Raw genomic sequence first — 27,435 nt, 5'->3', positions numbered from 1 at the left:
TTTTGATTTCTGCCGTGAGAAGTGGGTTGAATTTGCCGTCACCCTTGGGACCAACCAGAAAGTTGTTGCGTGCTATAAAGTAGTGTGGGTCCATTAGGGGAATTTTGAGGTCTCGAAAATGCCTTTTAGGATGTAGAGAGAGAGTGCTCTAGACCAATGAGAGCAAAGCCTTCATAACGAAAGTTTCATTTTTGAAAATGTAAAAATAGATTTTATAAATAAACATGGATATAATATTACTACAATTTTTTATTATGAATATCTATTTTAATCATCTCATAATTGTGATTATGACATCCTTTACATTAATGACATAGGTTCTTGGCCACTTTGCATTAATGATATATCTGGGATTATTTGATAATGACAGTTGAAAATAAATTCAAATGACCAAAAAGCTTAGTGTTCATATTTTTTCCCTCCCTTGTCTTGTGGTTCTCATCTCTTTCCTTGGTGGTTTTGTGTTTCTCTCTCTCCCTTCTCTTTGCCATGGATACAAAAATTCGACATTCAATAAGGTGCCCAAGCTCTAAAATCACATCCATATGTGTGTTTAATTTATTCCAAATAGATGGAAGATGGATTCCTACCATTATTAGCAAAGGTAGCTAGATTACCATGCAACAAGCAAAACGAAGGAAAAGATAGAGTTGTGCAGTTGCCCAGCCTTGAATGCTGTTGTTTGTAGTTGTGCACCTCTTGGATGCTGTCACCTTGCCATGGACTGCCTTCTTCTAGCTGGAAACGCCTTGTTTCAGCTAGCACCTGCAGTCTACAGCCTCTCTCTTGTCTCTCCCAGCCTCCACAAGAGTTTGAAGGGCTGGAATGACCCTCAATCATCCCCCAAACAGCCCTTGCCCAATTTACATGGGTAATTTTGACAAGTGGCAACCTTTTAAATTTAACATCCAGCATTAATAAATAGATTCTCAAAAATTTAATTCTAAAAATTAATTTATTATCCCTTTGATCTTGCCCAAGAACTGGCTAGTGCCCATTCACATGTTATGTGCTAACCCCCAGGAGACAATTAATTGCCCCAAACATTAATTGGCCTTTGGACTAGCATTAATAAATTAATTCATGCCTAGTCCTGCAATGTCACCATAACTTTAAACAACTTTTGCCAATGTAACCCATTGATCACATGGGATAATTATGCCATCACCATTACTTAAGTTATTTGCATTTCACATGTATGCCTTACATGTGCACAACTTAATAATACCAAATCTCAGCATTAAAGATACATATTCTCATTCCCCTCGTTCTCATTTCCTATCTTACCGTTTTTGATACTTTTGGCTACTAATGCTTCTATGTTTATGTGGATGGTTTGATAGTTACTAAAAAATTTTGTTTTCAATATATTACGAGCACTCTCGAAAGTGTTTTATTTCTTTTTTAAACACATCATTTTGTTGGGGAGTATATGTTGTTGTAAGTTCATGATGTATGCTATGTTCCCTATAAAACTCATCTAATGCTTTGGAGTTGTATTCTCCTCTATGAGTATTCAAAGCTTTAACATTTGCCCTTGCTTACTGTTCAAGGTTATCCTTGAGCTTCTTAAAACATTGCAATGCCTTTGATTTTTGCTTCAAAAAGTAAATCTTGTTTTGTGTCAATTAAGGTAATATAGTAGGAAAAAAACGCCCCTAGAAAAGATAGGTGAAGGGTTCCAAATATTTTCTCGTATCTTCTTTCTAGGATCTCAATATGGATTAGACACTATCTCTATCAAGGTAAGGCCTTTCCATTTCCTTTTGCAATGTTTCATGTCATGATCTTGAAGGGGGGTCTATTAGTTAGTTCTATTCATCCTCATGTCATATCTTAGGTGTCTAAGTGTGTGTATTAAAGGTCTGAACACCTTTTACACCTCCCAATGTCAAATGAGGGTCGAAGGTTTGGGGGAAGCCCTAGGCCTATATAATGAGGCCCTAAGCTTTGTACTTTTGTTACCAATCATATCGCTTATCATGATTGGTTTATTCTTATAGTTTGTGTACTTGTGAGAGCACGTGCACACATCCCCCCCCCCCCCGCCCCGCCCCGCCCCTCTCAAAAAGAAGAAGAAGAAGAAGAAGAAAACAAAGACCAAAATGGAGTTCCATCTACCATACCTTGCTGGTCACACATGTGAACTCCATACCCAACAATACTTTGACCATTTTAAAGAAACATGTGATTAAAAACTATATTATTCATTTGGAGGGAAAAAATGTGATGAATTGTCATGTCGGACATCACGCCTTCGCATTTGTTGAATTCCTCTCATGTGGCCAGGTATGTCAAGAATTGAACTTGAATGTGTCAAATAGTTGTTGACTCACTCATTGCTTGACTTTACCTTGCCTCCTTCAAGATTTAATCAACATCAACTCTCCAAAACATGTGCTTTGTTTGCTCAACACTCATATTTCAGACTTTACCTTCACTCAAACCTTTCTAAATTAATTTTATGTTCAATAGCGTTGAAAATTCCGACCTATTATTGATCCCTTGATAACCTCTCTTTTCTCATGGGTGTAGACATGATTGAATTGACTCTTCATTTTCATTCTTATGTTAACATGGATTGTGTTTTTTCTTCCTCTTACATTGCTTCTCTACCTAGAATTACAAAGTGTGCAAGGTTTGATACCACTTGTTTGAATTTCAAAAATATGGAGATTGTATCTAATACAATTGACGCTAATAAATCAAGAAACTATTGTAGAGAGAGAGAGATAATAGAAAGAATGCCCAAAGACTTGGATAGTAGGCAATTTTCATCTTTGATCTTCATTTAGCTTTGCCAATCATGAAAGTTACATTAGATGTGATTGGTAATGGCATACTTGTTTGCATTCTCTTGTATTGTTAAAATTATATTCCTTCAATCATCCTAAGATTATTCATTGTTTGGGTGACTTTCACCATTATATATATAGTAATATAGGTATACATATGATCATTAGATCTTTTAGTACAATCAAACATGTTGTCCTCTTTTCTGGTCATATATTGGTGTTAATAGAACATTTATATGAGCTAGGGCAAAGAGTTTGGTATCACTTCTTTTCATGATTGACTCTTGTTAGAATAGGGTGCATAAGGGTGTGTCTACTTCCCTTTTTTTCTCATAAATGAGCATGACAACAAGAGGACCATGAGAATACTTGAATGGAATAGAAAATGCTGTTGGCAACACATTCGTCTCCTTTGATATGATAGCTCCCTCATACTCGTAATCCTTCTCAAAGAACAAAAAACTATCCACCCAAGGCTCACAAATCAACAGCATCAACATACCTAGATCTCCTTAACACCACAGTATGTAGGCAAGTAGATTGTACAAGAGCACCCTCAAGGATACCAAAACTTCAGTCACCCTTGCAAATAGGGAGTCAGCTCTCGACTACCTACTATCCGCAAGCCACAACACACGAGGATGGCTTTTGTTGGGAATAAAGGGCCCTCCTGCCTTTTATATGTGCTCGGGTGTGAACACACCCTTAGCACACTTGTACTTTCTTATATATATATATATCTATCTAAAAACCTAAAGAGATACAGTTGTCATTGTATCCACAAGTGGGGCTGACTCTCCTCTCTACTCTGCGCTCTCTCTCTCTCTCTCTCTCTCTCTCTCTCTCTCTCTCGCTCTCTCTCTCTCTCTCACACACACACACACACACACACACACACACACTCTCTCTCTCTTTGCTGCCAATAAGCACTGTGTGTCTCGATCCTCGCGCTCCTTTGGAGCTCAACAAACTGGTATCAGAGCGAGTCGAGATGTCAGGTGAGCAGGAGTCGCTGGCGGGCAGCAGTCGGCAGATTTGACGAGCAATAGACGACAGTTTGCAGTCGTCACTACAGGGCATACGCAGGTCGTGGATGCTCGAGAGTAGGTGACAGTTGCCGCCACGGAATAGTCGACTGGAGAGTAGGCGACGCGATGGGCTGGTGACGTGGTGACGGCAGTCGACAAGAGCCACGCGTAGGGCAATGTCACGGCGGGACCAGCGGGGCGCTGACGGACGGGATAGTTGCGGGCGATGGCCAGGCGGCAACCTGCATAGGGTCAATGAACAACCCTCCCCCCTGGTCACATCTTTCAAAAATCAGGTTTTTTTCCCTTTAAAAATCTCTTTTATCCCCTTTTCTCTCTGATAGGCCCTCTAACGGGGTTTCATGCGTGGAGGCACAGCTTCTAGATTTGTGCAATCTAGGGCCGGAAATTTGGGGCTTTTCCCGGATTTGGGGATTGTGATGCAGAGCAAGACCATTTGTCTTAGAAATTGCAGGAATTTGTGACATTTTGCCTCCAACATTTGGGGCTTTCATGTACATGCAAAAATTGGGCTGAAATTTACCCAACTTCTCGACATTGATGCACATTGGACCTTGTGCAATTTGGGCATTTTACTGTTTGGGCAAAATTTGTGTGCCATTTGAACATTTTATGTACATACGGGTTTAATTCCATGCAATTTGGATATCTAGCACTTGGAAAAATTTGGGGGTTTTGCGGAAATTGCTCTATTTTGGCAAAATTGGTCTATTCTATGCATGTCAAAGACAATGCAAATGTATGGTTGATGCTTTGAGCACAAAAATTTTGGGGCTTTTGACCGTGTGTGTCAAATTTTGTGCCCGTGGATGCATGTACAACAGAAATTGCAGCTAAATTTTGGGACTTATCATGTAATGTGATATATTTGCCCTTGAAACAACTGTAATCAGTTGTGGAGTGCTGTAGCACAAGGTTTGGTGCTTCTGAAAATTTACTTACAGATCTGAAATTTCTGCTTCTACGTGGTCATTTATTGCTGGTTGGTACTTGTTTGTACCTTGGTCACTTGTGTGACAGTTTGGGCCTGCATTTGCTGAATTTTTTGGTCACATTTGGGTTGAAATCATGGCTGGCAATAGTGACAGTAGTAATCTCATGCACATTAAGAAGCTTGAAGGAGCACATAATTTTGCAGTCTGGCAAAAATAGTGCTACAATATCCTGTTGCAGAAGAAGCAGACAAAGCTGATTAAGACCAAAGGGGCAAAGCCTGCAAATATGGAACAGGAAGATTAGGATGAGTTAAATGAGCTTGCACGCCCAACCATCGAGCTATCGATTTCTGATGCCTTGTTGTTTAACATTAAAGGTTTGAATTCTGCATATGCTATTTGAACTTGACTGGAAGAATTGTATACACAGAAGAGTGCCAGAAGAAAAGTGTATTGGCTGAAAAAGCTTATGGATTTGTGTATGAAAGAGGGTGAAGAAATGTCTACTCACTTGAGTGAGTTTAACTTGGTTGCCTTGAGGTTCTTGATTGATGAAGAATTTAAGGCTACGTTTTTGCTTTGCACTTTGCCAGAGAGTTGGGATATATTCAGGACTGCTATGAGCAATTCTAATGCGATTCTTTTGTATGCCGATGTAGAGTGCTCTACTCATGGAAGAAATGAATCGGCAGAAGAATGCATCCAATATGTCTTTTAGCGCTTTGCATACTGGGGCAGATTACAGCAGAAAGGCAAATCTGATAGCAAGGGACACAATAAATCACGTGGTAAGGATGTTGAATGCCGTCATTGTGGCAAGAAGGGTCACTTTAAATGTGACCGCTACAAATGGAAGAAAGAAAAAGGAAAGGACAAGAAGATAGATGATAGGAAGGAAGAGAAGAAAGAGAGTCAACTTAAGAAGAGAAGTGTTAAAATTGAAGTGGTGAATGTAGTCACTCATGATAGTGACAGTGGAAATGATGTACTCTTGGTCTCTTTACACTTTAGTATACGTGCTTTACTTGCAAATACGGATGATGACATGCATACTTGGATTCTAGATTCAGGTGCTTCTTTTCATGTCTCCCCTTATCGTTAGCGTTTTTCTGACTATACAAGGGGTCGACATGGTATTATTCATCTTGGGGACAACTATGCATGTGACATTGTAGGTATTGGCAGTGCAGTTGCAGTTTCAGCATGGTTCTGTCTTCACACTTCGGCATGTACCTCAACTCAAGAAGAGCTTGATTAGCACAGGGCAGCTAGATGACGATGGATTTCATACCACCTTTGGTGATGGAAAATGGAAGATCTGTAAGGGATCTAGAGTGATTGCGAGAGGTTGTAAAAGTTATATCTTGTATCCTCTCCATGTATCTAGTGTGAGTGATCATGTTGTTGCCATGACCGAGCAGCAAAGTGTTTCTTTGTGCCATGGCTGGTTGGAACACATGAGTCAAACTAGAATGAAAGTGCTTTCTCATTTGGGTTATTTGCCTTGTCTTTGTTGTGTTGTGGTTTTGAGCATTGTGATCATTGTGTTTATGGTAAAAATATACAAACGTCTCATAAGAAGTCTCTTTCACTGAAATCTTCTCCTCTAGAGTTAGTACATTCCGATGTATGTCAGATGCTAGGGTTGTCTTTAGGGGGAAAGAAATATCTTGTCACCTTTATCGATGATGCTACACGGAAGATATGGGTTTACCCTGTACGTAGCAAGGACGAAGTGCTTGACAAGTTTAAAAAATTCTTAGCGTTGGTTGAAAATCAAACTGATAAGACACTTAAGTGTCTTCGCTCTGACAATGGTGGGGAATATGTGTCTAAGGCCTTTCAGGCATTTTGTGACAGCAAAGGGATAAAGAGGGAGCTCACTGCCCCTCATAATCCACCCCAAAATGGAGTTGTAGAGTGTATAAATCGAACCATATAGGATAAGGTCTGTACGATGTTGTGTCATGTTGCATTACCCCATGGTTTTTTAACAAAGGCTGTTATGATAGCCGTATACTTGATTAATCGATTACCAAGCATGTCTTTTGGGGGGGGGGTTTTCGGGCAAGCCACCTTTGTATGCACACTTGAAGGTGTTTGGCTGCGAAGCATTTGTGCTCATTCGTAAAGAAAAACACAACAAACTTGAGTCAAAGTCTTGTAAATGCATTTTCCTAGGATATGGTGATGAGGGTGAAATGGGGTATAGATTATGGGATCCCGAGAAAAGGAAAGTAGTACGCAGCAATGATGTTATCTTCTGGGAAGATTGCATGCATAAACAGCCCGAAAAGATTGAGGAGGTCCGTAGGGTTGTATTCCGAGAAGAAATACCTTTTGGACAGCAAAATGTGCCCATTGTATATCGGCAAATACCTACTGAAAATGACCCTGCAAAGATAGAAAATAAAGCTGGAAATGATCAGCCAGCTATTGCCCATAATAATGAGCCATTGGATGTGCAGGAACAGCCAGGACAGCAAGCTGTTAATTCTGATTTGAAGGCCGAAATGCTAGGACAGCAAGCTGGAAATGCTCAACAGCCAGCAAACAATGATCATTGGGTTAGGAGATCGTCTAGGGCTACTAGACAACCTGATAGATTTGTTCCTGGTGCAAACAATGTGGCTGATTATGTCATGTTGACAAACTGTGGTGAACCGTCTTTCTTCAAGGAAGCAATGGACAGACTGGACAGCAAGAAATGGTATAAAGCCATGTTGTCAAAGATGGAATCTCTTGAGAAAAATGGCACTTGGGACTACTTTAGGCGACCCAAATAGCTATATCCTCGTTGGGGGAAGCTTTCCAGCCACCCTCATCCCTATGTCTTTTCATAGTGCTGCTTTCTTTAGGCCTTGGACTCCTCTTTGTTATTGCTTCTTCCTCGGAATCTTATATATCAACCATTGCAATAGTCTTCAGATGGTTGTGGTAACTAGCCAGCCCGTCAAAACTTTATGTATGTGTCACATTCTATCTCAGCACTGTAGTTGCGTCAGGTCAGCGATTCGAAATGTTTTGCCATGATCAACGTGTTGCCATCATAGGTGGATGTCACATCCTAATTGTCCCATGTACGCATAACACCACATTGAGAATATGGAAACAACATCCTCCAGATCATAGGATCTCAACCTTCTATATCCATGGAAACCTTGAGTACAAAATACCATTCCTTCCTATGTAAATCCCACACACTTCGAGGAGCTTATGTGACCTTACAATGGTCACATCTTGGAGAGCTCGAAGTGAACCCCAATGCATATATAGCCTTGACAAGAGAATCTCCATGTACAAAATCCCTATCAGTGATAACGCACTTCCTCTTGAGCTTGAGATCAAGCCTTGAACATCATTGTTGATTGTAGCCCTTGCACCAATACAAAACCTTGGAATATTGTATGTACAATGTAGATATTGGTAATCCAAGTTTGCCCAAACCATCTTGATCATGCGTGTTGGAAGGCATAAAAACAATTCTTTTTTTGCTATTCATGATTGGTCTATGTGGCTTTTTGTTGTTTCCTTGTCAAGTTTCGGGCTTCCAAGAAAAGCCTCACAAGGCCATTGATCTTCTTGGTAATTTGAGTTGGTCCACTGTCCACAAGATTGCAAGGATATCTTAAAACACTTGCTAGTAGTCATTGAATTGAAGGCCTTTGTAGCTTTTAGGTAAACCACATGGCCTCCCAATGAAACGTCTCCCTAGGATCCAATGCATACAATAAATGACACAAGTTGTACCCACAACATAGAACCATCAAGGGGATGGACATCAAACTCATCTCCTAGTGGTAGAGCTAGGCATTGGCTTAGGTCAAGCAACATACTAGGCCATGTGGCATGATTGAAACCAAAGACTTGGTGTCCCATACGACAATCCGCCATAGTCTGAATGCACGGACATGTTGGCCATAAGGCCTCAAGTGCAAGAGTGGTGATCAAACAATGATGTAAACAAATGGGTCTTTAGTCCTATAAATAGGACTTGGTTGCTCTAACCCTAAAGTGCCTTAGTGCATTCACACTACATCTCTTTATGACCAAAGGCTATGACCAATGCTATTGATGTCCATTTTTTATATTCAGGGGTGCAACGGGCACCAACATGCTAACCTCATGCCTTGTCTCAGATGTTCAATTCAGGGTTCAATGGGCTGCCCGGGCTATACAAGGCCAAAGAGATGAAGACTTTTTTATAATATTTTGTTATGATTATAATTGTAATATGTTTTTTATAATCCAATTATAATTATTATAATAAAGGCTATCTTCTTGCTACCCCTTTTGGGCGCCAACCTTAGGCACCTATCAACTACCCAAGTTATCTTGTGTTCTATAATATTTTTTTAATGATAATATTTTTTACGATTATTATGATTCTCATTCTGATCATTATTAAAAAATGCTCTCCTATGGTACTCCTTTTCGGCACCAAGTTCAATAGTGGGTGAAACGATGGAAGTGTAGAAGATTGTTGTGATAGATTGCACAGAGAGAGAGAGAGAGAGAGAGAGAGAGAGAGAGAGAGAGAGAGAGAGAGAGGAAAACAGAAGAATAGTGGAACACTTCAAAGAGAGAACTTAGAGATATGCTTAGGAAACAAAACCCATATTCCAAACATGAGACAGTTGCATGCAATGGTGAGTCACCGGCTGTGTGGACATTTCATCGGCTCCCTCTCTCTAACAAGGCCTACACTAGAAGACAGCAAGTGATGAAATGACTGAGGAGGAGGGAGCCCACAAATAAATAGGCAAAAAATAATGCCTAAAACGCATCTTGTCATCCAGCATCATGATGGCCCACAAATACACATGCACAGACTCACTCATGAGCTGACTAATTTGCTAACACCAACCTCGTGTTGAGAGGTAGACTCTATTGGGCTTCAGACTAAAATTGCAAAAATGTTACTCGTTGACCTAACAGCAATGGTATCAAATTTTTGACTAAACCTTGGAATTTGGTTCAATCAGTGAGGCAAGGTTGTCATCTCAGCTTTATGCTTTATGTGATTGCCACTCATCGTTGATTGTCCTATTTAGCTTACCTCGCAGTATGTGATCAATTTGGATGGGTTGCACCTTCTAAATGGAGGTCCTTTTGTGGCTTATGCGTGTGTTTGAAGAATTTCGTTCCCCTAGTATTGGGGGGGGAAATACCTTTCTTGCATAAGGAGAATGTTGGAAACTTTTTACATCAGTTGCAAGCTTGCATGGGAATTTAAAAAATCCAAATTGCTCCCTATGAATAGTAAGGTTTGGCATCAACATTATTGCCAAGAGATTAGTAATTTTAGATGCCAAAAAAAAAACATGACCCTTGGTTGTTAGATTGTGAATAATGGCATTGTTCATTATGGCTTATATACAAATTTCCATTGCCTTGAATTATTGGCTAATATTGAAATTGATGCGTTTATGTCTATGGAAACTAAGAGAGAGGAAAAGGGTATTGATTTTTAGCTTTGTGCCAGGTTTATTTTCCAAGATTGGATGGTGGAGTGGATGTAAACATTCATTATCATGTCTTGGCTTGCAAATCAGCATTGTTAAAGAAGTTTGTAGCAAGCAAGCAACCTTGCACCAAAATGTTGGCTGCTTTGAAATGCATGAATCCTTGCACATATGCTTTTGGAAATTGGATCATTCTTGTTGGCGGATTGGATTTTGGGACAATTTCATGGTTCTGTATGTGGATTCACTTTTTTGATAAAGTTGGTAAGGCTAATGTGGAAGGAAATTTGTTTTGGATGGAGAGTTCACATTTGAGGTGGACTGTTTTATCCCCCTTTGGCTGTTGAAGAGCTCACATTTGAGGTGGACTATTTTATCCCCCTTTCGGATGTTGAAGTGCCAGGGAGGCTCATTTTTTGGCAGAGAGACATTTCAAGAGTGAATGATGTTTTCACTCTTGAATTTAGGATCTAAGCCCTCTCTCAAGCTGGAAGGATGTACTCCTGTACAGGGTTCTATGCTAGTTGATTGGGAATATGATAGAGCCATTTCACCTGGTTCCTCTTATCAAATTGTGAAGATAGATTCCATGATTAGAGCGCTTCATACAATGCAACGGATTACTATCTTTGTGACATGATAGTCAAGAGAATGTATGTTTCTGGAGCCTATGCCTTGCATAGCTGATCATGCTAACTCATGTTAGCATTGCACATAATCCTTTCAAAAATGGTGCAAAAGAACCTCAGAAATATGGACTAATAAATTGCAGAGGAAGATTCCTCCTGGTGCCAGTCCGAGATGTGTGCTTTAAATAAGAACACTCTTCATTTTATTTCTTGTTGGAGTTTACCTTATGTACACGAGTTGGGTAGAACCTAGAAATTTTGAAGGATTCGGTGCACAAAGCATGTGAGACAATTTTAGAAGTAGACATATGTCCTCTTTATTTTACTAGGAGAATGGTACCTTACAGTCAAGGTTTTCCTCATTTTTGTTGTTTTCAATAGCAGATTGCATGTCTGTAATATGTGCAGTGAAAGAATATTTATATCTGCCCTGTTCCAGATTGTTAGACCATGGTTTTTGATTATGAAACGTTGCCTTTGTTCTATATAACTTAGTTTTGTTTTTGTACTTTCCACATTATGTATGGTAAAGATCAAGAGAGGTGAGCAATAAGAAAAAACCTTAGGTGTGCAGTGGCTGGATAGCTTGTCAATGGATTACTTGAATCATCAGATAAGAAAAGTTGAAAATCACTATTTTTGTACTCAAGCAGATGGTTATGCCGGCTGGTCAGTCACAGCCAATTTTATCTGGCATGCAAGAGAGTCAGGCTGTTGGAGGGCAGGCACCAGCAGGAACTGACGGACATCAAGCACCATCTGGGGATGTGGGTGGAGGTCCAGCTGTTGACTCACATGATGCAGGCAATGGCTTGAGGATGCCTGTTGGTCTTGTTGGTAGTTTGACCTCTGTGGGACAACAGGCTCGACTTTTGCAACAGGTCTGTCTTGGTACGGGTTACATAATGAGTCAAATGTAACTTTTAAGTTAATAAATTCATAGACAATCAATGGCTGGTTCACTGATAACTTAACCTCTTTGAAATATGAATGTTTTCCAGGTGATACCAGATGCTTTAACAACAATGTCTCAGTATCTAAACCGTTTAGATCAAGTATTTGCAAATGGTGAGGAAACAGTTGGAGACTAGGGGGAGATTTTAGAAGTATCTTTCAATTTTGTTGTCAAGGCATCATCTTTGTAGCAGTTCAACCATTATCATTCAAATCTATCCACACATTGGTGAATCATAAGCAGAATCAAGTCTGTGTTTTGTGACATAGGAAGTTAGTCTATTGATACAAAGTTTGAACAAGTTATGGCATTGATCTCCTTGATTGCACTGTACAGGCCAGCAAACTCAATCACCACCTTTTCAAACTACAGTTGCTCCGACACCTTCTCCAGCTGTTGGCACGTCAGCTGGATCAAGGGCATATCCTGTGCCCGCAAATCTGGGTGCCATTATTCGACGCACAATGGCATTGTTCAATGGTCAGGCTGGAGCTGAATTAGCTGTGAGTTGATTATGCTTAAACACTAGTTTTGCATAACTTGGTAAATCGACTTTGCTATGTGGTTGAATTGAAGAATTTGAGACTTTGACGATGTATTATCAAACATGAATATTTGACTTTTCTTCAAAAGCTTTGATAACTTACACATTGTTTGGCTCCTTGTTTTCCATCAACCATCCGGTAAACGCATGTGCTATGTGTAGTGATACATGCCTTTAACCATGTCCTGCATCAATTAGGCAAAATTGTAGAACATGTTTTCTCTATTGCAAAACCTAGAAAGCAATACCTCAGTGAGTTTTTAGTTCATGTAGCGCTGATGTGAAACCAGCCTTCCTTCTTGGACAGGGTGGTAGATGGCCCGATTCAACCCAAAGTACAGCAAGCATAAATTTCACAAAACTGAAATAATACTTTACCACTTAAATGTTGGAGAACTGACGGCCGATCGGCCCCAACAATTGGTGCCCCTTGCAGTATTTCTTTAATTTGCATTGCTTCCATTTGTAGTCGATGAGATATTGGCTGATCTCTCCAAATTTCATTACATTGGGCTGTCAGAAATGACCAGCACCATCAAAGATCAATTTGGCCCTTGATTTGGCTACAATTTTGGCATAGATTGATCCAATAATACTTCATGCCGGCCTAATTATGTATAGATGAGCATTTCCTTTTCACATTAGCTGCAAATTCTTCAATTACAGCTGCTACTTGGATCACCTAGGCTTTAACTAATGGGCACAGTCCCTGAGGTGGCTGAGAAACCCTAATTTCTGCTGTAAATTAGGTTTTTGACAGCAAATTGCACTGCTGCCCACCTTCTAATGCTGAGAAAATCTGAGAATGGCTGACGGATTGTTAGGGAAGACAACACATGGTTGAGAGAGAAAATTCTGATATTTGTCTAAGGACGGTAATTGCCCCAAATCAGTTGCTGCATGACTTTTCGACTATAGATATGTTGACGCTTGCTGCCCCAATGGTTGCAAATGCTGTCGCCTCAGCTGGCTCCCAATCCTGGCAGCTTCTCCTTGGCTGGGAACTTCATGTGCTGCTGCTTTTTAGTTCAGAATGGGCTCCCAAAGCCTCAACTAACCCTAAATAGGCTTTATCCTGTTTGTATGGGCAAGTTTCTTCCTTGGCTGCCAAGTGCTACAATTTCTGAAAATGAAACTCAGCCTCTAGACTTATTTCCAGCAATTATTAATGGCTGGAAATTAAGATTCCTCGTCCTTGTTGGCCTTTGCCCATCTACATTTAATGTGCTAAGCCCTTTGAACTTTAAGGTTGTTTAAAATTTAACATCGGCCTTAATCTATCATTAGATGTTTAATTTTTGCCTAGCCCAAATGACACCAAATCATTTCTAGGGCTCATTTGATGCTCAATGCCAAAATTGATATTAGACACCCATAAGTATCCAACCGGCATAACTTATCAACATGACTTTTACCTATGTCCCTCAATGCATAACTTAGGTTTTGGACTTGTTACCATCCTTAACTAACTTGCACTCCACGTGTGTACTTGACATGTGCACAACTTAATAATGCCAAAGCTAACCATTAACAATACACATCAGCCCCAGTGAGGAGATCATCTTTCACAAAGCTCCTGCCCGTCGCGTCATGTTGTTGCCCCGCCCTGCCATCGCGCTAGCTCTCCCCCACCTGCTACCCCCGTGGCGCACTGTTTCCCCACCTAGCTTCCCCCCTGCCAAGCAAGGTCTTGTGCCGGCTCTCCCTCGCCTTGATCCCCCCTGCCTCCTTCACCTTGCGGCCCCAGCCCTGTCCAGCAAACCCACCACCTATGCTATGCCCGTCGTGAGCTGGCGATCCGTGGTGTCCAGAACCCCCTATTTGAAAATAGCATCTGTATCATAGGACACTCCCCATCTAGGGCCCAGCTTCGGGATTGGCTTCACTCCACGCTATGCATTGACACAATGCAGATCGCACTTTCCATTTGTGCCCGCAACCATGAGGATATTGACTCTTCAATTGCAACTTAATCTTTTTGAAGGGGAGAAGAAGGAATGTGATGAGACAAACATCGACTCATGGCTGGCCAAATGGATGGTATATTTTGATTTGTATCAGTTCGATGACACTCAACACATTAAGCAAATACAAATCATGTTACAGGGAAAGATGTATGCTTGGTGGGTGGGCTTACGTCCTAAGTCAACGACTTGGGCTAATTTTCAATCTGTTTTTCAAAAACATTTTGTGATCGATGATTGGATTGAAAATTTCCAAAAATTGTCTGAGCTTGACATGGGGAAGAAGAGCTTGGATGTATACTCTCAAGAATTAAAAAATTTATTGCATAAGACAAAGGCCTTAGATGAGCCTTAAGCACTACTCTACATGCTATACCTTTTTGGATTGTCGTTAGACTACTAGAATGATTTGATCCGTAATCCTCTTTACTCGCTTCGAGATGCCTACAAGTATGCAAAGAATTTTGGTAATACTTTGGTTGCAAGTAGGGGCAGCCAGTCGACTAGAGGTTCCCATTGAGCTTCCTCAATCTTTAAGTCGAAGGAGTCATGTATTTCGGTAGCGTCATTAGCTGATTTCGGAGTTGCATAAGAAAGAGGATGGCAAGCGAAAGGTCAAGGAGGCGTTGTTTTGCGTGCCATTAGACGGATCATTTTTGCGGTGATAGCAAATGTTTCCAAAACAAATAAGGAAAACCTACTTTTAAGACTTCGATAAATACTTTTGAGGCTCTAGGTATTTCTTTTGAAATTTTATCTAAAGAATGTTCTGTTAATACTAGCAATAGTAACAATAGTCCTATCGATAAAATTGTTTTTGGCCCACAGGAACTTTTAAAGGTCACATGGTATATAAATAGCCCGGACGTTATTGTTTTATTTGATAATGGTTCTACTCATAATTTTATTTTTTCTCGCTTGATACAGAGACTACAACTCCACACAATACCCTTGACCGAATTTATCGTGTTATATATGCGGAGGGCCCTACAGTGGATCATTGGGATTGGATGGTGCCAAACTTGGATCTTTTGATTCAATGGTACCATGAGATTATGGGTTTTTGACTTATAGGCCTTGACCATGCGGATGTCATTCTTGGCATGCCACGGTTCTTTGAAAAATATTATTCCTTGTATATTGATTATTAAAATCATGTACTTTTCGAGCTTGATGGTCATTTCAATGTGGCTGAAAGCTATTTACCCTCCAGGATCACAAAAAATAATGTACATATGATGATTTCCGCAATGGAGTTCACTCGATGTTTTGCTAAATTCAACTATCACTACTTATGTTTGTTTCGTTGAAAAAGTTCAATTTTTTTATTATCAATGCGGTTTATTTTTTTTAAATAATAATTGTAATATTAGTTCAAATGTAAATGAGTATTTGGATCTTGTATTACATGAGCATGCTGGTGTTTTTCTGTGCAAGTTACTTGACGGACTTTCGTGGTCTCAAAGAACCTTAGACCATAGGACGCAAACCTTACTTAGTAGCCATCCCGTCTCTTGGTAACCTTTTAGGTTTAGCCCGAAAGAGGAGGATGAGATAGCCATGCAACTTCAAGACTATTTGGCTAAGGGTTATATTGACAAGTAAATCCCGATGGGGCACACCTGTCCTTCTTGCCAAAAAGAAGGATGGCACGATGAACTTATGTGCCGATTACAAAGGTCTCAAGAAGGTGACTCGAATTGATATGATTTTGTTTGTTTTTGACTGAAAAACTTACTTTTTTGCCAAAGTCATTGGCATTGAAAATATTTTGTGGAATGCATATTTGGGAGTATAATTGCAAAAGCTCTTGAACAATAGAGAATAAGGCCTTGTAGACAGCTAAAGTGCAGTCTCTCTCACATAAACTTGGATGCCAATTGATGTGGGATTGCCCATTAGACTCTCCCTGTGTGCTTGCGTACAGCTGTATACATAGAGTTATTTGTTACTTATGCAGATTGCCTGAAAGTGATGAGGGACAACTGTTAAGGCATGATCCCAACTCAAACTAGAGCCCTTTGTGCTTGCCTCATACTGACTCGATTTAATCTAGCAAGGTGCATCATAGTTCATTAATGTGCAATTACTTATGCCTAAGTTAGGCCCTATGCTTATATTGACCTAGGTACTTCGCCTCTGTGCGGGCTTTACCAATGGTGGTGGTTATGCCCCTTGGTTTGTGTTGGATCTCCTCTTCCACATTGATGTGAGGCAACCTTTACCTCAAACAAATAAAGATTTTAGTGGTTTTTGGTGGAATTCGATGCAGGATTAGCAGCAATTGTGGCTGCACCACCACTGAAATGTCAAGGATTGATGTCAGGCAGCAATCAAGCATCCAGATCCAACCTGCCAGTATGCTATTTTTGCAAATCCTGAGACTTATCTGGTTTAGAATCGTTTAAGTTTCTTTTTAATACTGTCAACACCCAGTCAGTCATCCCAATCATCATATACGGGTTTGACCAAAAGCAATCTCCTTATGATCCAAAGGAAGCTGGATCATGTGACATGTCCTCTTCTGTAATATTCTTACATATGGGAGCATTTTTAAAAAAATTTAGCAAATACCTGTGAAGCTGAACCTAAGATGATTTTACAAATTATGTATCTCAAGCTGTACCTCTTGAGGTGAGAACTTGAAACGAATCATAACAATATAATCAAGTGCTCTCTATGATGTCTGTAGTGATAACTAGCTCTATGTGTAGGGATTTTGTTTTTGTTATTATGCATGGTCTAGTACATTTTGAATTTTTGGTTTTTGGAAAACAAACTACAAGTTGTTTGTTAAGTTTCTGATGTTATCTGAACCTTTTCATATACACATAAAAAAGTGAAAGGAAGAAAAATCACTGCAGTGATACTAATGATATTTATATGTGGCCTGGCAGAGGCTGGCTTCGCAATTGGAGAATGAACCAACATTTGTTGATGCAGCATCTCGAGCAGAGGTTCAGTCCTTAGCATTGCGTAATGGGGTCCTTCTACAGCATTTGGGAGCTTTATTGCTGGAGCTGGGCAGAGCAACATCAACTTTAAGGATGGGAGCATCTTCTGTATGTATAAGCCATCTGTAGTGGCCTGTTATGAATTCTCTTTTTCCTTTTCTTTCTGGGTAGCATGAAATTTAGGTTTGTGGATCTTTGCAGTTGGAGTCTGCCGTGAATTCTGGCCCTGCTGTGTTTATTTCTCAGGCTGGGCCAAACCCTATGATGGTCCAGGTAAGTAGCAAGGTCGTGTAATTCTTCTTTAGTGTGATAACGACTCATTTCAAAGCAACATTACATGTGCTTATTGGATTTGCAGCCCCTCCCTTTCCAGCCAGTTTCTGGTATTGGTAATTTAACCGGTGCGGCCCCTCAAGGTGTAGGAGCATCAAGCCCAGGGGTCCATGATATGCCACGCAACATCAATATTCATATCCATACAAGTGATACAGGATCTGGGCTTCCACCTCAAGTTATGGTTCCGGTTCAAGGCGGTTTGGTCTCACACAATACTCCTCCAGTTGTATCCGGTGATGACAGAAGTGTGGCCCCATCTCAGCAGTCAACCGTTTCTACTGATAGACCTGCAACACATGTAGTATCAGTTCCAGTGCAAGGCAATAACTCATCATCAAGTGAGCAAACTGGAGTCCGCATCATGCCTATGCGAACTGTGGTTGCAGCAATTCCAGCTGGACTTCATAACAGGCCTCCAGTTGAAAATGCTGGAACTTCCCTTGGTGTGTTCTATCCTCTTCTTGCAAGGTTTCAGCAGTTGAATTCTCAACAGGTCAATGGTATACCAGCTGCTGCTTCCTTACATGGAGCACAAGCAGGTTCGCCAGCACTACAGGCTGGAGCTACAGCAGTAGAGCAGCCAACAAATGCAGTTGCGCCAACAATACGGGCCCAAGTTCAGGTGCAAGCTTGGGTCCCTTCACCTGGTCATGCTTCAGATGAGCAAGGAGTGATGAGATCCTCCAATACTGAAGAGACCTTGAATGCTCCACTGTCATCAACTAGTGCAGGGTCTCCTTCGCAGCAGCAGAATATGCGAAACAGTAGGGCAGGCAAGCAACACTGAACTTGTGTTTGTTTAAATCTTCATTCAAAATTTCAAAGGACATTTTCATATTTGTGTTTGGCTCTTGCAGATCCAGGAAGCCAGCAGAATTCTGCTTTGCAATCAGATCATATGCCAGGATCTGTTTCACCTCTTGTTGATCAGCAGGTCTGTTTTTTCTGTTTACTTTTTTCCACCAAGATGAATGAGTTTTGTACCATGTAGGCCTTAATTATCATGGAATGGTTGAATCGCTATGAGTTGGAAATACTTGAGTTTGTCAGTACCACCAGCTGTTTACAGAATTGTCTAGCATGATCTTTCACAAGAATAACTCGCAGTTGCATGCATGAATGTTCATAATACTGAAGCCACATTTGACACTCTTGCATACGCCACAGATGCAGAGTTGCCCTTGCATAACATTTTTACCAAAATTATTCTATCTTCAGATTTTGTCCATACCATTTTACTCCATAACTCCTAGCAATCTAATATGAGAAATTACTAGCAATACTCTTCTTTCTCTACTTATCATATCTAGAGAGCGTTTGTGATAAGTATGCCAAAGTAGGTAATTTGATGCATGGCCATGATATGGACATGTCGTCATATTCCACAATTTTAGTTATTAAAATTCTTTGCTTTGAACTATGAAAACACTGTTTATTACCTATAAAGGTTTGTTTTTCTCAGGCTGTGGTACCGCATGATACTTTGACTGCTAAAAGTCATCCTGTAGATGAGGACAAACATGAATCAGCACCAGATGCTTCAAAAACAAGTGCTGTGAATGACCAGACCAATGTGGGGACAAGCTCTGGAAGCCTTGGTGGAAATAAATCAAAAGCTAAAGACCATGACATGCCTGATGCTCCTGTGGGCCTTGGTCTGAGAGGCTTGCAGCCACTACCAGCACGGGTAGGTTAAGTATTATGTCATCCTTTCCTCTTTCTTGTTTGTAGTCTGCTGCTGATCTTTGGTTTTGTGTCAGACCCTCAGAAGGGCAACCAGACAACATCAAAACCAGCAGAATGCTGTTATTCCTTCATCTCAGTCAGCACATGATCAGCATGCCGAGCCCATGCTTCAAGAAAATGATCCAGCCCCATTCTCAAATGGAAGGTCAGGACCTTCTGTCTCTAGGCAAGATGGCCCCGTATCTACTGGGGCTGGCTCTGGACATCAATTTCCATCTGGGATCTCCCAGATACTCAATGCTATGGTCAATCAAAATCAACTCTCGAGAAGTGATGGAACTAATATGGATATTGGAGGCATGATTTCCCAGGTCATGGCACATGCAGGAAACAGTTCCACATATGCCATGCCGACTACAGAAAATAGCAATCAGAGCTCAGGTCTTCCAGCCGCAGCATTAAGTAGTCTCATGGGTCAAGTTATGCAAAGTCCTTTTATGAGGAATGTTGTTCAGCAGGTTGTAGAGCAGGTTGATGTTGATGAACCACATGGTACTCAGGAGGCTTTCTCAAGCATGGGCTCTCAAGGCGGCCTAAATTTTTCATCAATGGTACAACAGATGATGCCAATTGTCAGCCAAGCCCTCAGCAGAGTGAGTGGTACCAATTCTGACCAAATTGCAAATTCAAACGCCATAGGTAACAGACAGAGAGACAATGGTGTGGAGAGAAGCAGAGTATCTGCAGATGCTAGTGATCAAGCACATGGATTACGTGAAATCGAATTGGATGGACTGAATGGCTCAAATCTTTCAGCAATGTTACAACAAATGATGCCTGCTGTTGCTCAGGCATTTGGTAGGGCTCTTGGAGATGTGCCACAGCAGGCTTCAGGCGGCGTTCTGGAACAATTACTTATTCCTAGGGAGGGGCAAGAACGTACCACGGCCCAGGTAGTTTGGAGCTCTATACCAGAGCTCATACCTGCATTGTATGAGCTGAAAATGTAAAACAGTTACTTAATTCTGTGGTATACTAATGCACACCATCTTTACTTGGACATTAACATCAAGCATCTTGTGGAGTTGATGGGGGGAAAATTTATGCCTTGCACAGTTTTTCACTTTAAATTTTGGAACTTGACAACTTAGTCTGCCTTTCTGTTCAACAGGTTGTCTCGTCTTTTGTAACTTGATTTTAATAATTGTAGTGGTGCGACAAGAAAGATCTCTGACCAATTGTTTCTTTTGATGAATCTCAGGCAGAATTACCTCAGGTTGATGAAGTGACTGCAGCAAATGGTGAACAGGAAGAACCAACACCACATGAGAGTGAGGTAAACCCAGGAAGTGCCCCTATTGCGAAGCGACAAAAAGTAAGGTTTTCTTTTCGCTTTGCTCTTTCCAACTATAGGCTTGATTTACAACATTCTGACCACTCACCTGCATTTGCAATCCATCTTCAGCTTTTGTGTGCATCACATTTGTTTATTATAAATTGGGATATTGCTATTCTTTGGCATGACCAGACACAATGATGGCATCGCAAGCAAGATTGATAGATGATGGAAGGCTGAAATTGTTCTGGTCGTGTGGATCAGATTGAGTTGGAGAAAGCTATTGAGAAAATCGAGCAAGGTAACTTGCCTTCAGACATTATGAAAGTCATAGCAGAAACTGCAGCTGCATCAATGGCCATCAACAACAGTCAAGGAGAGAATGCAACTGAGTTGGCAGAGCATCTAGCCCAAGATGATTCTCTTGTACATGTAAGCTTTGTAATTGTAGTTTGCTTCACACAATTGAACGGTCATCAAAAAACTGATGAGAATTCCATTGCAGGAATATGTGGCCCTGTTACAGCGTGATCTTGGTGCTCATTTTCCATGGAGGCCTTGATCTGAGCCACCTTAGATCTTTCTGTTTGGTTCTTATGTAGAATCTGTCCCCTTTTTCGCAATTGATATCTGGTAAGGAGATTGGATGGTCAGGTAGATAAATGTCGATCCTAAATTATTGTTTCAACTGTCCCAACACTCGTATGTAGAGCCAATTTGAGTACACTGACTAATATGAATCAAAGCAAATGTCTCCTCGTACCTGGAATTGCAATATGAATGAGTTCACAATAGATAAATTTTCTTCTCTTTGGTTTTGAAGTTGTTGTTGCAAGGCTCAATTTTGACATGGAGCAAATCTGTACAGGTCTTATAGAATTCTTAACCATGATGTATATTCATTTAGAAAAGGTTGATGAGGTACATTTAAGATTTTAATTATTGCTTCAGTTTCTGTTTTGAGCATTATGTTTTTGTGCCGGAAGTCATGTTTACTGGTATCAGTCCTGTTTAATACTACTGTGTAAGACCACGTCTTTCTGTAAGTGCTACCACGAGGGAGAGACACCGCCATGTCCATTAACTCTTGATAAGGATAAATGAATTATGGGATCCAAATGAGAAATTGCAAGAGGTTTACTATTTGGGTCTACACCACGAGGAGCTCGATGCAAATTGCTGAATGTTTGGCACGTCTCCTAGAAGAAAATGGAAGGTATAACCTAGATGAAGGTGGTATGTTGTGACATGAGGGTGTAGCTGCTCTGTTTAAGGATATGCATGTGAATGCTCTCCAAACAAATAAATACCAACAATATACACATGCATGGGATGTCGATGGTTTGTGATATTTGTACACCAAAGTATCTTTCACACAGCTAGTGCGCAGATAGCTTGGTTGATTAGATGAGATTGCCAAGTGATACCAGTCTATAAGGGAAGTGCAAGCCTCGCTTGAAGCAGTATAAAGCCCTTGCTATTCAAAAAGCTAAGGCTTCCAACCTTATGTATCACGCACCTGAGACCACTTTTATGTATCACAAACGTATCTATGTATGTATGAATGTGTGTGTGTGTGTGACTCACACACATCCCCTTTGTATATACGTGTGGATGGACATGCACACACAGGTTAAGAGTAACAATCCAACTACAAGTGTATTGTGTAGTGTGTGCATGTGCATGGATGTACTTGCATGTGAACACTTAGATATATGCGTGTGCACAAATGAAAGCTAAAATCCAAGTATGAGTATACATGTGTTGTGTGTTATCAAATGTGACAATGGAACTTGGAAAGAAGCACAATTTGTAGGAAAGAGATGTCGACTTTTGAAGTGTTTCGTGTGGAATCTATCTCCAAACAACCAAAAGTGCTCTAGCAAATTTTTAGTACTTTGACCATCCATTCTAAGAGGGGAATAGCTTGAACATGTCTTGGAGTCTATAGAATGCCTAGGTTACAACATTTGGAGAAGGATCCATGTCTCATTGAATATAATGTGATTTTTAGGTAGATCCAAGTTTCAAAGTTAACTTTTGTATTTTGTTTTGTTTTGCCTTGCATGATAAGGTATCTCAATCTACTTTTTTACAAGGATGTATGTAGATTACTAGGATTAATACCTAAAAGGTAGTTTTCAAACCTTGCTAATCATAAATCTTAAATATATAATCAATTTTCCAAGTGTCAATAGGGTGCACTAATATAATCAATAACTAAAAGATCGTGATACCATAGGTCAAAAGAAGCTATTTGTGAAAGTGCTACTCACACTGTTTTATACAAATGCTCGTTCTAGGAAATGTTACTTGATGCTTGTAAACCATTTGAGTATTATACACATTCTAAATTGTCCTTTCATCCTCTTTGTTTCTTACTAAAATTTTAGTAACACGGCCTAACAAATGATAGCTAATCAATCCAAGTTGTGCACAAAATATTAAACGCTTCTATAGTTGTAATTGACCTTGGAGAAAGAAAACTTAAACTTCTCATGTTGGCATCAATGTTGAACATAGAGACTCAAGGTATCAATAGCAAGGATTCTTAGTGTTCAACATTAATTTCCCATTTTCTAGGAGTCTTCAAGATCATTGTCTAATCTTAGGGCATCTACTTGTTAAGTTGCTTTGGATTTCGGGACATGCTCTCTCTCTCTCTCTCTCTCTCTCTCTCTCTCTCTCTCTCTCTCTCTCTCTCTCTCTCTCTCTCTCTCTCTCTCTCTCTCTCTCTCTCTCTCTCTCTCTCTCTCTCCCCCTTTTGTAGCCATTATCTGGAGTACCAGAGCTATATATGCACATACACATACATGACACTTATCACACTCAGCACCGTATTTTCAGTTTTCAGTTTTTAGCTTTTCATTCAGCACTTTTATTTTGGATAGTTGGACCTCATCAGTTGTATCACAGTTTGTCTCATAGGTCAGTTTTGGTCTTTAGAAGACATTAATATAACTTTCTTTTTTTCTCTCTCTCTCTATACATACATGGGCATGTACACAATTGAAGACTCCATATATCCACTCCATCTTGTTGTAGTATCCTTGCATGGCCATTGTATTTTACGTCACTTTTAGCTTCTTTAAACAATATATAATACCTTTTAGCATGCCATATTTTGATGTCTAGTGATGATTCTCATTCTACATGGTTTTAACCCATAGGCCATTCTTTTTGCCTTAATGAACATATACATACACACACACATACATACATGGGCATGTACACAATCGGACATGTATGACTCCTTATATGCACTCCATCTCATTGTACTACATTGGCATTGTATTGTACATCACTTTGGCTTCTTTAAACAATATATAACTAAATACCTATTAGCATGCTACACTTTGATGTCTAGTAGTGATCATCATTGTACATGATTTTCTCTCGTAGGCCCTTTTTGCCCCAATGAACATTAATGCATCTCTCTCTCTCTCTCTCTCTCTCTCTCTCTCTCTCTCTCTCTCTCTCTCTCTCTCTCTCTCTCTCTCTCTCTACATCTACATGTATGATTGCATATATCCATTCCATCTTGTAGTATCCTTGCATGGACATTGTATTGTACATCACTTCAGCTTCTTTAAACAATATATAATTGAATACCTTTTAGTGCGCTACACTTTGATGTCTAGTGACAATCATCATCGTACAAGGTTTTATCTCATAGGCCATTCTTTTTGCATCAATGGGCACACATTTAGAGAGGCATATACACAATTGGACATGTATGACTCCATAAATCCACTCCATCTTGTAGTATCCCTACATGGGGATTGTATTGCACATCATTTTAGCTTCTTCAAACAATATATAATTGAATATCTTTTAAGCATTCCACATTTGATGTTCAGTGAGAATCATCATTGTACATGATTTTATCTCATATGCCTTTTTTTGGCCTCAATGGACACACACACAGGCATGTACACAAATGAACATGTATGACTTCATATATCCACTCCATCTTGTTGTAGTATCCTCAAATGGGCATTGTATTGTGCATCAATTTAGCTTCTTTAAACAATATATAATTGAATACCTTTTAGCACTCCACACTTGGATGTCTAGTGATGATCATCATTGTACACGGCTTTTTCTCATTGGCCATTCTTTTTGACACACACACACACACCACACACATGGACATGGACATGGACATGTGCACAATTGGACATGTATGACTCCCTCTATGCACTCCATCTCATTTTACTACATTGGCATTGTATTGTATATCACTTTTGCTTCTTTAAACAATATATAACTAAATACCTATTAGCATGCCACACTTTGATGTCCAGTAATGATTGAAAGAAGTGAAAGTGTATTATATATCACTTTCACTTCTTTAAACAATATATAACTAAATACCTATTAGCAACCCACACTTTGATGTCTAGTAATGATCATCATTGTACATGATTTTATCTCATAGGCCCTTTTTGCCCCAACGAACATTAACACATCTCTCTCTCTCTCTCTCTCTCTCTCTCTCTCTCTCTCTCTCTCTCTCTCTCTTTCTCTCTCTCTCTCTCTCTCTCTCTCTCTCTACATGGACATGTATGATTGCATATATCCACTCCATCTTGTAGTATCCTTGCATGGGCATTGTATTGTACATCACTTTAGCTTCTTTAAACAATATATAACAAAATACATTTTAGCATGCCAGACTTTGATGTTGAGTGATTGATGATGATCATTGTACGTGATTTTATTTCATAGGCCCTTTTTTTGCCTCAACGAACATTAATACATCTCTCTCTCTCTCTCTCTCTCTCTCTCTCTCTCTCTCTCTCTCTCTCTCTCTCTCTCTCTCTCTCTCTCTCTCTCTCTCTCTCTCTCTAGTGAGGCTACTTATTGATTAAGCATTTGATATGGTATTATAACCTAGCTTCTCTACTCCTAGTAGTGTGATTAGCATTTATAGCTACAAACATGCTAGTCTACCAACTAATATGACAGAAAACGCAAGTATCTCAATCCACATAATTGTAAGTACATGCATTTTTCCAATCAAGAATGAAAACGTTTTGTGATTATTTCCTTGAGGAGACTTGAAGATAGCTCTATCAAACCTCATATCTTAGAATGTAAAAACATGGGTCGTTTTAGCCTTATGACACAATTGTCAATGGAGTTTCAATTGCATGCAAGGCATAACATGGCGTGCATCTTATGAACATGTTGAAGCAAAATGCTTCAATTTAATATCTTTCTTGCAAAGATGCCAAGGATAAGAAGCTTGAGCTATGAAACCATGTGCCATTGATTGTGTTGGATCTTGGGAATGATGGACACATTACAATAGTATTATCACGATTGTCGACATGATAAAAAGTTAACAAAGAGAATGACGATCATAGAATACTAGCAACTCCACTATTTGCAAAAAGAAAAGCAAGACATAATTGGAATCTTGACAATACCAAAAGCACTAAACGTGAAAAGTAGGAAAAGAATGTTGGAATGATGGGTTATGTAATCACTTCTTATGATAAATAGTACTTGAAACAAGTGTAAGGGAAGCCATCGAGGTAAGGGAAGCTAAAAAAGGGTGTCATTCATATTAATACAAGCCCCTCGCAAGGGTCTATAAGCACTTAGAATATGATAATGTCAACTACACATAGGCCATGCACGTGAATCTTGTTGACATGAGAGAGAGAGAGAGAGAGAGAGAGAGAGAGAGAGAGTATTAACATCGGTGAGGACAATGTGGCCCATGACACCATATCAATGCATACAACGAAGAGTACCTCTTATTTGAAAAAGGTAAAAGACATGCTTATGAAACGAGGTGCTATGCAATATTTTGTCAGAATGTGCCTCTAGTACAAATGTAAATGATACTACTTACCAATAGAAGAAAAAAAGACAAAAATGTCATTTCCCTTAGTGAAGTATCTCCCTCAATGGAAGTGTAGCTCTCTACAGTTGAGGTGCTTCAACATCTCTCTCTTATGGTGCTCAGTGATAGCTATCTATGGTAAGGGTATCTAGCTCTCCTCCCTGGAGGACATGGACATCTCACTTGATTGAGTACCATTGCTCTATCCAAGGAGATACCTCTGGAAGATGAAGCTTCTCTACAATTATCTAGCCAACTATCAATCAACACTACTTTTCCATATCTAGATCTCTAAGAGAAAGATTCCCAAACACCTCTATTTCTCAAACTATATCACTTGTCATACTTGGCCCAAACCCTATAGAAACAAATGGTGGTATCTGCATTAAATTTCATAATATGCTATACACTAACAAATGTAATGTTTCTTTGTATTGGCTCTCTATCACAAAGTTGGCATGTGCATGCCTCTATCTCCTCACCCTTCCAACAATTACATGTCTCAATCCTTACATAATGTGTTGAGGTTATGAATCTATCCAACAACTATATGTAGCTCATGTTGCAGTTGTGTATCCATATAGTTCATTTGGTTGGCAAAACCATCCTCTAAGAGCTAAAGGAAATGACTCCAGTAGCATGCCATCTGTTGGGGGTAAAGGCACCTCCACCTAGCCGCCCATGTATTACTACACTGACAATACCCGCACTACACACTACAGGTGGCGGGCGCGTGTCACACAGTCACTTATTCTTTATTCTTTTAGTGACTGTTTGAATAAAGGAAGGCCCAGCCACACATTGTGGTTGTTGGAGTTCCCACTTTTGACTCTCTCCCTCGCTCTTGCTCTTGCTCTCCATCCACCATAGCTCTCACCGCTAAGCTTCTTCCTCATGGGTTCTACTTCCCTTTCAACTGGTATCAAAGCA

General features: G+C 40.0%; 1 protein-coding gene across 6 annotated transcripts in view; it reads left to right on the top strand.

Annotated features, from left to right (window-relative positions):
- Positions 1-21,470, top strand: part of LOC148040942 (uncharacterized) — a 117,915-nt gene extending 96,445 nt beyond the window's left edge. For 5 of the 6 annotated variants that reach the window (XM_087674891.1, XM_087674882.1, XM_087674855.1 and 2 more), the window contains exons 7-18: positions 11,527-11,754; positions 11,875-11,941; positions 12,165-12,331; positions 17,234-17,398; positions 17,492-17,563; positions 17,649-18,399; positions 18,484-18,560; positions 19,089-19,313; positions 19,387-20,265; positions 20,574-20,687; positions 20,913-21,080; positions 21,154-21,470. In XM_087674891.1, the coding sequence (XP_087531017.1) occupies positions 11,527-11,754; positions 11,875-11,941; positions 12,165-12,331; positions 17,234-17,398; positions 17,492-17,563; positions 17,649-18,399; positions 18,484-18,560; positions 19,089-19,313; positions 19,387-20,265; positions 20,574-20,687; positions 20,913-21,080; positions 21,154-21,210 (2,970 nt within the window). In that variant the 3' untranslated portion in view covers positions 21,211-21,470. Of the gene's footprint in view, positions 1-11,526; positions 11,755-11,874; positions 11,942-12,164; positions 12,332-17,233; positions 17,399-17,491; positions 17,564-17,648; positions 18,400-18,483; positions 18,561-19,088; positions 19,314-19,386; positions 20,266-20,573; positions 20,688-20,840; positions 21,081-21,153 lie in introns of those variants that run through there. The other variant, XM_087674900.1, reaches the window with a different exon arrangement.
- Positions 21,471-27,435: the final 5,965 nt, after the last annotated feature.

This window comes from Lygodium microphyllum, chromosome 1 (genome assembly GCF_053477565.2).
Source record: "Lygodium microphyllum isolate KBCC chromosome 1, Lygodium_microphyllum_v1.1.10, whole genome shotgun sequence".
NCBI classification, from domain to species: domain Eukaryota; kingdom Viridiplantae; phylum Streptophyta; class Polypodiopsida; order Schizaeales; family Lygodiaceae; genus Lygodium; species Lygodium microphyllum.
This window is presented reverse-complemented; position numbering and strand designations above follow the sequence as displayed.